Source organism: Acipenser ruthenus, chromosome 9, assembly GCF_902713425.1.
Source record: "Acipenser ruthenus chromosome 9, fAciRut3.2 maternal haplotype, whole genome shotgun sequence".
NCBI lineage: Eukaryota > Metazoa > Chordata > Actinopteri > Acipenseriformes > Acipenseridae > Acipenser > Acipenser ruthenus.
Window position 1 is genome coordinate 5,309,703 of NC_081197.1, and position 15,074 is coordinate 5,324,776.

The following is a 15,074-nucleotide window of genomic DNA, read 5'->3' on the forward strand; positions in this document are numbered from 1 at the left end:
GCTTTTGGTTTGGCTGTGGTGATGAAGATGGTGGGTGGCTCTCATCGTTTTTACCCTATTTGAGCTGATTTGTGAATGTAAGTGGAGCGGAGGATTGAGAACATTTCAGGTGGGTGAAAACATCTGAACTGTCATTCACATTGAAACAGGAAATCATTTTACCAGGGTTTTCTTATGTGTTTTTCCTTACAGTTCCAGACTTACTCATTCACTAATAAAAACAGCTATTCAGCCATACAAAGTCAAGTTTCTAAATACAATGCAGTCAGCAGATGCTCAGTAGTCCCAGTCCTTGACATTTCTCTCTGGCAAATCAAACTATATGCCAGTAAATCATGAGTCAGATTTAGGGTTTGTCTTTTTGTGAAATTTCAAGTAGATATTTTTGTATCCTAAATTGAGTTGACTTTATTTCTTGCATGCTTCCTGACAGGCATGGTGCTCATGTATACATCTTTTGTCTCCCTATACTAATATTTCAGTGTGCATATTTTCAAACTGTATCCAGAACTTCATAATGCACCGAATTTTAATTCGGCTGCCCTCCAGGACTGCAATATTGCAGGAGCAGTAATAAATAAGCAGTGGTTATTTTTTAATCATTTACACACTAAATATTGTCTCTATGTTGTCTAATAAATTATTATTATTATTTGTTTATTTAGCAGACGCCTTTATCCAAGGCGACTTACAGAGACTAGGGTGTGTGTGAACTATGCATCAGCTGCAGAGTCACTTACAACTACGTCTCACCCGAAAGACAGAGCACAAGGAGGTTAAGTGACTTGTTCAGGGTCACACAATGAGTCAGTGGCTGAGGTGGGATTTGAACCGGGGACCTTCTGGTTACAAGCCCTTTTCTTTAACCACTGCACCACACAGCCTCCCTAAATACTATATGGGGTTGAAAATGATGTGGACTGCTGATTTGCTAATTTATCCTGTGGCTTGGAAAGGCAAATGGAATAGCTCGAGTCATTCACAGTTGAGTTGAGCAGTCTTATCCAAAGTCATACCATGGGTTGGAAGGCACTGTTGTTTAAAATGACTTAAATAAAAAAAAAAACAGTGACCTTGAGAAATGAGCCTAGATGATCAGCAACTGAGTGAATGTGTTTAACGAGACATGCAAATATCTTAAGGGCTGATACATTTACCAAACACAGACCCCTGTGCTGTTAACAGTGACACAGAAATGTAACTATGTACCTACATTGATAAAACTGATGTAAAACTTCAGAAAGCCTTTTTAATTGTTTTGTAATGGACAATTCATTCATTCATTATTTCATCTTTTGTTGCAGATGCGTCCATGTGTTTTTACTTTCTAATATTTGAATTGAGCAATAATACCTTCAACACATAATTGACCGCACTGGCTGTTAAACATTCAGAGGCAAGTTAAATCACATGACGAAAGGAGTGCCCTTCTGATCCCCCGCTGGGGAGGAAACCCCCTGCCAAAGGGGATCTAGTGGAGACAGTCATGTACCCCTACATACTGTATGGGAGTCACATGTCACAGATTTCTCCATATACTGTGTGTGAAAACCGCTTATCCAATTGTCTCGAAACTTGGTATGAACATTAATTAACATACGTTATTAATCCCAGAGCATGTGACAGTTGTGCTGTAACATTCAGATGGCCTGATAGACGAGCACACGCTGCATGCCACACTTTTCATATACAGGTATTTGGGGAATTGCTTATCCAATTGTCATGAAGCTTGGTATTAAGATGATTTAGCACAAGAATATCAGATTCTGGGGATACAGGGGTGTCTGTCTGCACATCTATCCATCTGTATTCTTATTCTTTAGTATTCTGTACATACTGTTCATATTTGTCATAGCGATCAACATCATCTTCTGAAGGCTCTCATTTTGAATGTTAAGCTTTAGCAGGGGATGTATGTTAATAACATAGTTTAATTCTCTGAATAGCAGCAGATCCAAACTGTACTCCACATTTATTTTTCGAGCAGCACATGTCATTTCATATGGTATATAAAGTTTATGTGAACATGAAAATTGGCAACTTAGCATTCTCAGCAGGTCAATGCTAGTTATAGATTCAGGAAATAATTAATCAGTGAAAACTAAACTGGGGAGTTTACACATTAAAAGGTGTCACCCTTAGCCCAAAATAAGCAACATACCTATATTCTTATAGAATAGTATCTGTGTGTTTTCAAAGTGGTAACATTTGTAAAACCTGAAAGAATTCAAGACAAATTGAATATGTTTCATGTTAGAATTTTTTTAAAGATGGTGCTTATACAGAATGTACTTTATTCTAAATCTTAGTTCAGTTTTGCTGTAAATAACCTGCTCTGAATGATCTGTTAGCAACTGTACTGCAGTGAAATGCAATTAATAGCTGACCTTGCTTTAAAAAAACACACTATTTTTGTATTTTTACAAAAAGTGTAAGTGAGTCATAAATTGAAATTGTTTGTTGAAATGTTAATGGCAGCTTCATAGTAGACAGACAAAACTACAGTTTCTGCTACTACCATTGTTGCCAGCTCAATTAATCCCAACACACATCACAGTAGAAAGGTGTCAGTTTAACCATTTGTTTTCCACGGTTACCTTATATGGTAGCCATTGTTAATACAGTCTTTTATTCTGTCCACATGCTAGGACTGACTAATACTGAGCCCCCCTTTAGAACTGTTTTATTTCATACTACAAGACACACGCATGGTTCAGTAAAAATCACCCAGTGTGGTACTGTTTGCTTTATTAATATCGTGTTGGTGTTAAAAGGGTAAAGGAATTGGTAATGAATCATTAAGATGCCATTATTTCACGTCTTTTAAAACATTAGCCATTTGGGAATGTCAACAAGACTTTGAGCAAATTAGATTGCATTTTAAGCTAAAGTAAACGACCCTGGTTCTTTTAATTTACTGCATGTCACCTAATAACCAGAACACTATGTGGATGAAATTGAACACACTGTGCATTGCTCATTTACAACCCAGCATTCAGGAACTAGATTGGGCTTAACAACACTTACCTCTTGGGAGTGGTAGTTTATTCCATTTCATTATTGCAGTATGACCTCATTAAAAGTGCATTGGAGCTGCATTAAACTGATGTAAGATTTGTAATGCTGAGATATCTGGTGATGCCAGGTTATTATGATGGTATTGTGATTAAGGAGGCTGTGTGGTCCAGTGGTTAAAGAAAAGGGCTTGTAACCAGGAGGTCCCCGGTTCAAATCCCACCTCAGCCACTGATTCATTGTGTGACACTGAGCAAGTCACTTAACCTCCTTGTGCTCCGTCTTTCGGGTGAGACGTAGTTGTAAGTGACTCTGCAGCTGATGCATAGTTCACACACCCTAGTCTCTCTGTAAGTCGCCTTGGATAAAGGTGTCTGCTAAATAAAGTAATAATAATGATGATGCTAAAGCCACCTGTGTGTTACAAACCTTTCATAAAGCATGGGGATAATGGCTTGACCTTTTTAATTCTCTGTGTGTCTTGATGCATTTCGATTAGTTTGCTTAGTCGTGTTAGTAGTTTAAAGGCGCCCGGGTTTGAGCTCATATAAATGAATGGGATTTATTTGGGCACTCCGTTACAACACACACACTCTGGATGCGGGATCACACACACAGGCTTAATCTGTCCCTCGCCTAATACAGCCCTGAGGTCATAGTACAGAACGTCTGTCTTTAAATCTGTTTATAACCTAGCTTGAATGGCTTTGAAATAATGTGCTAAAAAAATCCTCATTTGTTATGAATATGATTACAGATTCGGGTTCAGTCCCGCCCCAGATATTCTCTAATTCATAGCGTTCCTCTTCCTAAAGCTTGTATGTTGCACAGGTTCGCAGAAGCTGTAAATTCCTTCTCCACTGATGCTCTAACCTGCACTTTTAGTTCCATCTCTTGGATGTGTAGTTTCTGCAGTGTGCAAGTATGCCGTATAGGATAGTGCAACAGGGGGGAAGACATTTACAGCTGTCCTATATCTGGAAAGCTTCCTGGCAGGCATTAGAGAGAGAGAGAGAGAGAGAGAGAGAGAGAGAGACAGAGAGAGAGAGAGACAGAGAAAGAGTATGAATTATAAAAGCAGCCACGGAAAATAATCTCAATTTAGCGAAAAAGAAATAAAAAATACATGGAACAAACGAAGAAGAAAAACATATAAGCAAGATAATGCACACTAAGGTAAGAACACATGCAATGAATCACAAAGGAGCAATCCTTTAAGACGCAGGGATATACTGAGGTCTTGTGCTGTTATTTTAGAGAGCCGGACCTCAGTTAGTTTATTGCTTTATATGGCAAACACAGCTGCCTGAAAGATGACACGTGAGCTTGAGATACTTTCCTCTAGTTTTTGTATTAACCCATTGGGACCCACGATTTATACTGAAACAGGTCCTACAAGGAAAGAGGAAAGATCAAAACACGTGTTTATTTTGTTAGCAATGCATTGATGTTTTCCTTATGAAGCATTTACAAAAGAAAAAAAGAGATTGCCATTCTATTCAACATATATTTTAAAGTATGCATTTATTTTTGCAATTTACCTTATAAATCAGTAAAATGCAATTTATTAAAAAAAAAAAAATCTGTAAAGTGGTTTCTTCTGGGGAAAAACACTTGCACGTGCAACATCCTGAAAGTGTCAGAGGTTCATACTTCAATGGTGTGACTGGCGACCCATTGGAAAGTTACATTTTTTGCTGGATATGAACCAGCCTTTACACATAAAAATATGTGGACTATTGGAAGCAGTAGGTTAGTGAATGGCTTTTCTATAGTACAGTACATCATTTACTGTCAACGTGGCCAAACCATTAACTAACGGTAACAGTTAAAGGGAGCACTGTGTGCATGTGGGATTTTGCTATGTTGTCTCTGGAATGAGTTTTATGTCTGGCTTGCTCTGGCACCAGCAGTTACTCAGCTAGATTTTAGAGATCAGGGGCTGGTGTAACGATGTCAAATAATGGGGCTCTCAGTGACTTGATTTGGGAAAGAAAGGCGATTAGCACCGATCAGAAGCCCATAATGCCATGACTTGAAAGGCTGTTTGATGTGATTCTTTTTATCCAGCTCCACTTATTCCATTATGCCTGTCTACATTGTCTATAATTGAGTTGCCTTGCCCTGTTTCTTCCTGTTCTTTTTTTCCTAAGAATGTAGACGTTATTATAGTATCTCATCTCATGTTACTGTGTCCTGTGCCGTCCATATCCCTATATGTAGGGGGAGAGAGAAAGAGTTCGGGTTGTGTGTTCAATCTCACTCTTGTTTGTTTGTAGTATAGCTGTTCTTCAAAAATATAGACCCACTGCAACAGCTTTGCTATAGAGAGAGCATGAGGTAATGTATACATCTTTTCTTTTGTGGTGCATCTTAACCCTAAGTAGGCAGACTGCCTGAGGATGTCACACTGGAATAAACAGAAGCTGGCTTTTACCAACTTTTCAGAACATAAAAGAGAAGAATGTAACATAGATACTGAGTAGGTGAAGAATAAAGCAAACGCCTGGCATAAAGTCACTTTGCTTGGGGTACATCCAGACATGCAGTGGCTTAACTAGCTGATGTAGAGTGCTAAACTTATACTGGCAAAAAACATGCCACGAGTTACACAAAGAAAATTGAACATATGGAGATTTGTTAAAGCCCACGTGTCATGATTTTGTCAGAGGAAAACTAGATTCCTACAAGAAGACTGTTTTGTTGGGTTTCGTTTGAGCTTTTCGCTGAAGCTTTTTTGTTTGAAGCGCTGCTTTCAAGTGTAAATGCTTGTCATTTTCACAACAGCAATTTTAATAATGACAACAAATGCAGTCGACAGACAGTTCCTAATTGGAAATGTTTTTGCATTGGGAAATGCATACATTATGAATGGTCTTTCTTTTTGAAAGTTCAGATACTTTTTCAAATCAGATTTTGTGCTGTAGGCAGATTCTTACTTAAAGAAAAAGTGTAAACGGCTGAAAAATGTTCCACAGGGATTGATAAATAATCCACCAAGATGACTATAATTTGACATGCTTTTTTAAAAAATATTCCTCTCTAGGGTAAACACTGAGCTTCTGAGACATTTTCCTTACTTGACCTTTGTTAGCTGAATTTGTAAATGAAGCCACAGTGCCTTCCAATTACTTTCCAGGAACTGTGTGCAGAACTATTTGTAGCTGTTTTATAAGTCACTGAAAAATGATTACACTCTGGCCATATTTTAAAATCATATACCCCAGTATTCAGTTAACTTTTTTTTTTTAAAGGACAAAACAGAAAAGTGCTAGTTTTACAAATTCTGTAACACTTCTTAATGCGCCTACTGGGGGGGGGGGGGGGGGGGGGGTATTTCGTTTTAAATTTCATATGCCAGCATTTCAGCTGCCTTGTGTGTTTTTATTGGATTCAATGCCCCGCATTTATTTTCCCCTCACGATTTTCATTCTACAAATCAAGCTCTGCAAGACGCTTCTCTCTTCCTTTTGCCCCAAAATCAAGTGCAGTGGAGGTGGAGGGAGACAGTGGTGAGGAAGAAAGAGGTGAAGAACAGGGATATTTAAAAAAAGAGTATGCTATTGTTTGAATGACAAAAATAAAACCCTTGCCAACACTGCTGTAGGGTGTCCTACATCTTTCTGAGAGATTCTAACTGCTGACTCAACAGAAAAAATTTCTACTGTTAACTGATCTCATGCAGACACTGTAAAAAAAAAAAAAAAACACTCAAAACACTCAAAACACAACTTCTATGGTGACAACAAGTACAGATGTATAACCACTGTATGACCACAGCTTCTCTTTTTATTTCTAACCACCAAGTACATTTGGTACACCAGGTGTAACCATTAATCTTGCCTCTAGTGGATGTAAATGAGATGCCCATACAACATGACCAAAAACAGGGTAAAGGTAATTAACATATTTTATACCCATCCAAAGTTTCCCTTTAAGCTAGTGATTAAGTGGATATTGTTAAGCTAAATAGTAAGGTATATAGTGTAGTGTGTCAGTGCCTGAGCTCCGGATTAACACATTTATGCAGATGCAATACTGTCAACAGTGGCAGATCTTAAGTACCACTGGTATGACCTAAAAAAATACAGTGGGATGACAATACTGACCTTGTTAGAAAATGCACATTCAGTTGATCTAAACAGCGGTATGTCTACATTGTGGTAATAATAATAGATCATTATTGCATCCTGTGCATATTATCTGCTTTGTCAATTCATATCTATGACATTCTGCAGGGGGCCCTTCATAATGATTTAAATGACAGGGAATCTAAATTCCACTGCTGTTTTTAACCCAATTGAATAGACCCTGTGTGGTACACACCAGAATGATCCACACACCAGGTAAATGTGGGTTCAATTAGCGGTGTCCATTAAAATAAAAAGCTTAATGGACACTGCCAGCATGCTGATTTATGATGCTTATCGGGTTTTCTGTATAATTACATTCTGCAGTTGCAGAGAGCCAGAGCAAGGCTGAACTAAATCTGTCGATCTATTTCTGAAAGGCCACCTTTTGTAAAGCATCCCCATCTTTGTGGAGATTGTTCCTATTTTTTGCACAATGCTTCAACCTCCCACGGCATCGTGCCTCATGCTTAGGATTCCAGCAACAGTCAGGAGCAAGATCAGTAGTAAAGCTGATGCTTTGGCAAAAGTATTTCTGTCCCAGGGAGGCAGAAGCAGCTTTGATCCCTCCACGAAGGAGCCTGCATACAGACCCTGTACTGCATGGTAGCTTTATCTGATGCAGGTCTGTTTCTTTTCTATATTTAACCCAGAACTGGAATATACTGTACAGCACTCCTTGCAACGGCTGTGAATTTGTGAACAGCCTTTTGCAGTATAGCATACAGCCCTACAGTATGTGTCTGGAGAGCACTTAGCGATTCACACCTGTGTGTCAAATGACCGGTATGTGCACTGGCACTACGCATTCAGTTTTGTGGATATTATTAAACGTTGAGAAAGAATTAAGTACTGGGAAATTCCTGTAGTGGTGTCATTGTTAGTTACACACTTATTTTAAGGGGTTAATGCTTAATCCATTGCTAATATATAAGCTGAGGCTTTTCAGAGAAGTCAGTTTCTGCTGACGGCATTACCGGTATACATTAAATAAAATGAGGGAGAAAAAAAACAAACAAACATATTTTGTAAAGAGATAAGCAGCTGCTAAGTAAGGAGCAATTAATTAACTTTTTCTTCCAATTAAAGTCCTTTAGAATTTAACTTTGTAAAAAAAAAAAAATCAATACCCACTGTTAATCCACAGATTCTTTATTTGTTTGTTAAAGCTTTAGCTGCATAGATTTATATGCGCTTTTTCCACCCTGATTAAAATAAATTGCATCTGACATACAATGTTCAGATGAGTTTTTGTGGACAATAAGCCAATGTCCAGTTTTGTACATATTCTGGTGGTTGATAGCTATGTGCCTAATAGCCAAGGCCATTGGTGAACCAGTGTTGTGTTCATAATGGAAAGTTAATTATAGATATAAAAAAACAAAACAAAAAACACAATGAAATAGTCATTTATTTACTCTTTTACTTTCACCTTGATTGAAAACCTTGTTGATCTTCAGTCCATCTGATCAGTAAGTGGGTTGCAGCTGGTAGGCGACATTCGAAAGGGCATTCAAATTGAGGGGAAAAAAACAGGAATATAATTTTTTCACCTGCCTTACTGATCCTGATTGACCCATCTCTCAGCAATCGACTCGCCTTGCCAGCACCAGCTTGGGCTCGTTTCTATCACAGTGTATGAATGACACGTCTTCTAAGCGACATTGAAAGAAGATAGAAAAGATGCATAGCATTAAACTAAAGGCGATCGGCTACTGATTTAATCATGTGTAAAAAGGATCCCAGGGGTCTAGTTCAGTGGATCAGCTCGGGTGGCTTTGCACCCTTTGCCACTGATAAAAAGTTAAACAGCAAAAAAAATGCAGTAAATTACAAGAAGTCCAGTGAGGTTTACAAATGTCATTGCGGTGCATCACTGGCTAAATTGAAGTACTGCTGAACAATTCTAATATTGTCACCTCTGGTTTTGTGTCATAAGGATATAGATACTGATTGTATTTTTTTCCATTTGTTAGAACAGTTCTGCATGTTGTTCCTTTTTTCCGCTCACAGTATTTTATACTTGGATGGTAGACACCTGGTTCTTCAGGGAACTCTCTGTTTTAATAACTGTGAGTAATAACTGTGATGTTCTTTTCTACAGTCCATTCAAAGCAAATAAACAGAATGTTAACATTGAGGATCTGGTATAAATAAATAAATAATTCATAATGCGTCTAAAAATGTCCCTGGTTCAAATCCTGGCTCACTCCCTGTGTGACCTTGAGCAAGTCACTTAACCTCCTTGCGGGTGAGACGTTGTTGTAAGTAACTCTGCAGCTGATGCATAGTTCACACACCCTAGTCTCTGTAAGTCGCCTTGGATAAAGGCATCTGCTAAATAAACAACTAGTAATGATTAGCCACTGAACACTTACAGTATAATAAGAAACGGTACTTTAGTGTGGACGCTTTGAGCTGGATTAATTAAAACGTTTTTAGTATGGTTCTCGCGATCGGGTATGTAGTGTGGACAGGGCTGGACAGGGCCTTAATGTCTTGCTTTTACTGCATGTGAGACTGGAATGGAACAAAACAGGTAAGGGACATGATTGTGTTAGGGATTCGTATCAATACTTGAATTGACAACCTTTACTGTACGTGGGCCACGAAAACAAAATTATGTGTATTACAGACCCTTTTTTTCAGCGTTAATGCTGCAGAAGGTTTCTTTTTTTTTTACCTTACTGGCCCACCTTCCTGATTTCACTGTGCTATTAAAACCTCTGCACTGTTGAAACTGTGGGACAGGCGAGTGATAGTCCACTTGAGGCAGAGAGAACACTGGGCAACGTGGAGTAGGGGGATTCTCTATATAGCGTACTTTCAGTATTAAGTTTACATATTAGAAATGAACATTGGAACTAAGCAATGATAAGGGGTCAGTGAGTGGGTACCGAAACCAACTGGAGGTACATCATTGGATTTCAAATCCTGTAGTTTCTACAGGCTGTGTTTCGTCTGTAAACATAAACCAACTTCACCCCTCGATGCGACAGAGCTACTGGAATAGTAGTTTTAGAGTGGTGCTTAACGTTATCACTCGGATCTCGTGTGCTTGAAATGCATCTAAAGGAACTCGAGCTCGAGGAGTGTTTCAAATCTCAGGAGAGCTACATCTCCAGATGCTGAGTGAGCAGCACTCTGTCCAGATAGAGAAAGATGAGTTATGAAGCTTAGCAGCCGAGATCTGACCCACTCACAGATCGCAGCAGTACTAATCACAGGTACACTCAGGTTGCTTGTGGTGTCATGCATCCGACCCACTCACAGATCGCAGCAGTACTAATAACAGGTATGCTCAGGTTGCTTGTGGCAGCCCCACTCACAGATCCCAGCAGTACTAATCACAGGTATGCTCAGGTTGCTTGTGGCAGCCCCACTCACAGATCCCAGCAGTACTAATAACAGGTATGCTCAGGTTGCTTGTGGAAGCCTCACTCACAGATCCCAGCAGTACTAATCACAGGTATGCTCAGGTTGCTTGTGGCAGCCCCACTCAGATCCCAGCAGTACTAATAACAGGTATGCTCAGGTTGCTTGTGGCGTCATGCAATCCACACACAGTAAGAACCACATTTTTTGTTATGCAAACTCGTTGCTGCATGTTGTGAAATGCATTGTTATTTTATAAAACAACTGGGGGAAGAAAAACAGTTATTTATTCAGGATTAGTCCACTTGTTTTTAATTTTTTTTTTTTTTTTTGTCAGAATGAACAAAAAATAATTCCCTGGGTGTATTATCTGTGTATGCTCTGCAGAGTGTTTATTTATATGAGATTATTATTGTTATTACTGTATTTTTTAATTTTTTTTTATTTTACTTTAACAACAGCTCCTAATTGGAAAATGTGATTGAAAATGAAGTGCATTCAACAGGTGATGGAGAGCATGGCCCATTAAACAACAAGAGATAACAAGCGGGTTCTGCTGTCTTGTCATTACATTAATCTCCAGTCTATTTAACATCCGATGCTATATTTTTAATAATGTGGATTTAATAGTTCAGTTTAATCTTTGTGTGGAACTTGATTTGTGCGTGGGTATCAGAGTAGTCCTATGTAGAGTGTGACCCTTTGTGGAATAAGATTTTGTTCAAATGCGTCTTGCCGCTGGAGGTCTGGTTCAGATCTGGTTTGGGTCACAAATTAAAGAGCAGTGAAACAGATATGAAACACTACTGTTATCTTAACTAATCTTGTTCAGATTCACGTTATGTATATCATTTATTTTCTGATTTCAGTCATCACATCCTGGAGACTCAAACGTTTAAAGCGTCCCTGTGGCCTTCATAAAGCACTTGAATATGTGTAAGTAAGTACAGCTGGTACACCAGAGTGCAATCAATAACCCGTAGCCCTTCAACACTGCACTTTTTGCAGTCGGTTCCTTGATTTCAGGAACAACAAATGCAATTTGTCATGACAGTCAGTTTTGGGGGTATACATAAAGAACAAATGCCCCTGCATTGGTCGTCAATGAATACTATCTGAGCTACCACTGCATAGGTGGGACAGATTGCTAGGTACAATGGTTAGAGTGGTTAATTATCAATTCAGGGTAGATGTTTATTAATGTGTAGTTAAATGGCCTTATACTTGTTGGAGGACTGTGTATGTAGAATATCACTCAGACATGGAAATGATTATTAAGGAAATAAAATAAAATGTGAGAGTGTGGGAGTGCTAAGTGTCTTTGTATATTAAACACAGGGTTCTAAGGGAGGCCAGCTGCTACAGTGTCATGGCAACATTTAATCAGCCCCTGCTCGAGCACGATGTTAACATCATGGCGTTCACGAAGCCCCTGTATTACAGACCAGCAGGATGATCAGGAAGCAAACTCGTTTCAAATGATGTTTTTAATATTTTCTTTTACATTGCCTTTGTATGATGTTTACTATCATTTTGATTTAACTGACTCTATGACCAGGAAGGTCAAAGCATTTGAGGAGAGTTACCCTTTAAATTACTAACACTGAATCATCTTAACACAATTTAATGACGCTTCCCATAATGCAATAATTGCAAGCAATACGTTGTATTTTAAAGGAATATAATCTCTTAAACATTTTGCATAGTTTGTTCATTAATACTTCTTTTTTTTTATTTAAATGTCATTTTAAAATGCATCTTTTAACATTTTAACAGACTGGCCAGCTGAAGAGCCAGATCTTACACAACAACTAAAAACATGTCCTTTCCTGTACTGTATTCCAGTCCCTGCATACCATCTGCTGGCTGAAATGTTATTATTATTATTATTATTTATTTCTTAGCAGACGCCCTTATCCAGGGCGACTTACAATTGTTACAAGATATCACATTATACATTATTTCACATTATACAGATATCACATTATTTTACATACAATTACCCATTTATACAGTTGGGTTTTTACTGGAGCAATCTAGGTAAAGTACCTTGCTCAAGGGTACAACAGCAGTGTCCCCCACTGGGGATTGAACCCACAACCCTCCGGTCAAGAGTCCAGAGCCCTAACCACTACTCCACACTGCTGCCCATATGTTACTGACAATGCAGGGGATGTGTAGTTAAAGCATCATTCACTTAATGACAGTTAAAGGAAGGATCTATTCAATTATTGTTCTGAGTAGTTTCCTGCTGTGTTTATACAATCCACCCCATACCCCACCCCCGTAAATGTATTTGCTTTAAAACAGGTCGATCAGCCTTCATTAGATTCTTTTGATGTATTCTACCTGTTCCTAGAAACATGAACGAGATGGTGTGAGAATGTTGACAGTATTGCTCTTGACTCCCCTGTTTAGTGTTTGAGAATGGTGGAAAAAGTCTGTCTATGTGAAAGGAGGAGTTCAGAGGATGATGCTGTGTTCAGAGGAGAATGCTATGGCATAGATGTATTAACACTGGTGCCTCCTACATTTTGGAGTAGTCTTAAAGGCAGAGGCAGGCAGGTTTATTTTTTTCTTTGTTTGTGACAGGCTCCTATATTATCACAAGGACGACACGCTGCTGGAAATAGATTTCTTCAGGGTCCCAAGAGATTCCACAGTTTATTTCCACGGTTTACTTCACAATTTAATTCAACTTGCCAACAAATGTGTTACAGTTGAGATGAGTTTGTAACATGATCCTTTGTTCTACAGTATTAATACTTTTCATTCATCTTGCAAGGCATTATCTCACATTAAAACAAAATTGGCGTAATTTACTTTTTAAAGTAATTACTGTTCATTTGTTAGATTATTATTATTATTTTTTTTTTTAGCAGATTACAGATCTAAATACAGCAGTACTTTAACTCTATATTGAAGTGTTACAGAACTCCCTGCAGTGTTAGCAGGCAATCTGTATTGCAGTTTTCTTTTTTAAAACAAGTTCCCAATAGTTTTTATATATGTTTTGATTCACACATCATAGGTAAATAAACTAGGGAATGACTTTTTTCAACTTTTACTCGGGAACGTTCGCCAGGAGAGGTAGCTCTTCTTCTAAACATCGCTGTGTGTCCAGTTCATGCTCCCTCCTGCAACAATGCTAGCGCTGTGATTGGAATGAGCGGCATATTCTGGGAACAGAAAACCAGCATTGTTGCAGGAGGGAACGTAATCTGGACACACTGCAACCCTTAGAAAACGTATTTTTTTTCTCGTGGTGAAGTCTGCCCCCAGTGGATGTAAAAAAACCTCAGTTAGCAATGCTACAATTGTGTTATTTTCTGCATCCACTTGGGAGGTGTTGCACAGGGACAGGTTGATACATTCTGGTGTATCATGTGCACTTTGAGGTTAGACACATTTCTGAGAGCTATATTGAGGTCACAGGGGAGCTTTAAACATTATGTTATCACGACACCAGTTCTCTTACATTATATCAATAATTTAATATTGTGTGCTTATTAAAACGCATATACAATAGAACAATGCAACATTGCTATTCACACCGTCGCACTCAAGCAGTTAAGAGACCAAAAGGTTGTAACTCACAGCCCTGGTGTTATTTGTTCAATATCGTAAATTGAAAGAGAGCTTAATATGGACAAAAAATAATAATAATTAAAATTAAAATGCCACTTCTGTGGCCTTACTTGTTCTGAAAGACACAGTGCTGTATTCAGAAAAGATGGAAGGAATCCCTTCGGCGTGTCAAGTGATTATATTAACAGGTTTCTCTCTGCAGCATGCTTCAAGAACCAGTGTGCCTCGTTATCCAAGCAAACGTGTTGCAGATTGTGTGGGTGGCTTGCTCTAGCTTCTATAACTGTAGCTGTTCAGATAGCTGTGTATAATTATTAAATACATAGGATGTTCTCAGCTCTGGTTCTTAATTGCATTTGTAGAAACTAGGACATACAAAATCTTAAACCAGTTGATTCCAACATTAAAAAAGTTCTAGTAAACAATAATACAATTATTAGGTGAACTAACAAAACAGATACACAGTATGTATATATATATATATATATATATATATATATATAGTAGTATGAAAAAGAAACAAACATTTAAAATATAATTTGCATTATGTTTGAAAATATTGTAATAACCCAAACACTGAATCCAGGTACAACAGCAGTATATTGACCAAGCTGTATTAACAGAGCTACAAGAAGTGGCATCACCTTGTAAAATAATCCCAGATTGGTGGCATTTGCTGGATAACTAATAATAAGAGCTGTGCTGGTCTGACATTGTTTCTAAAATGACTTCCCCTGTCATGGTTATTGTTAACCTTCGATTGCCGTAGTATATTAGTATTGTTATTATCCACGTCGAAAGGTGATTTGCGACATATCTTAGAGCTTAACATTCTGGATGTTTATGTTAACTCTTCCTAGTCGTGCAGTATTTTAGCCTTTTCCCTTAAAACTGCGCAGAGAACATTCCTTCCCACTTTAAATGACATTTACAGTTACCAAGCAGCAAGCCAAGGGCCAGCTGGGC

The 15,074-nt window shown here is 38.3% G+C and overlaps 1 protein-coding gene across 29 annotated transcripts in view; it reads left to right on the plus strand.

Annotated features, from left to right (window-relative positions):
• Positions 1-15,074, plus strand: part of LOC117407165 (disks large homolog 2) — a 248,309-nt gene that overhangs the window by 54,440 nt on the left and 178,795 nt on the right. Inside the window, exon 1 of one of the 29 annotated variants that reach the window (XM_034923358.2) lies at positions 4,039-4,191. The exons of the other annotated variants lie outside the window; for them this stretch is intronic. Coding sequence (XP_034779249.1) covers positions 4,180-4,191 — 12 coding nt within the window. The 5' untranslated portion in view covers positions 4,039-4,179. Of the gene's footprint in view, positions 1-4,038; positions 4,192-15,074 lie in introns of those variants that run through there. 29 annotated transcript variants of the gene reach the window in all.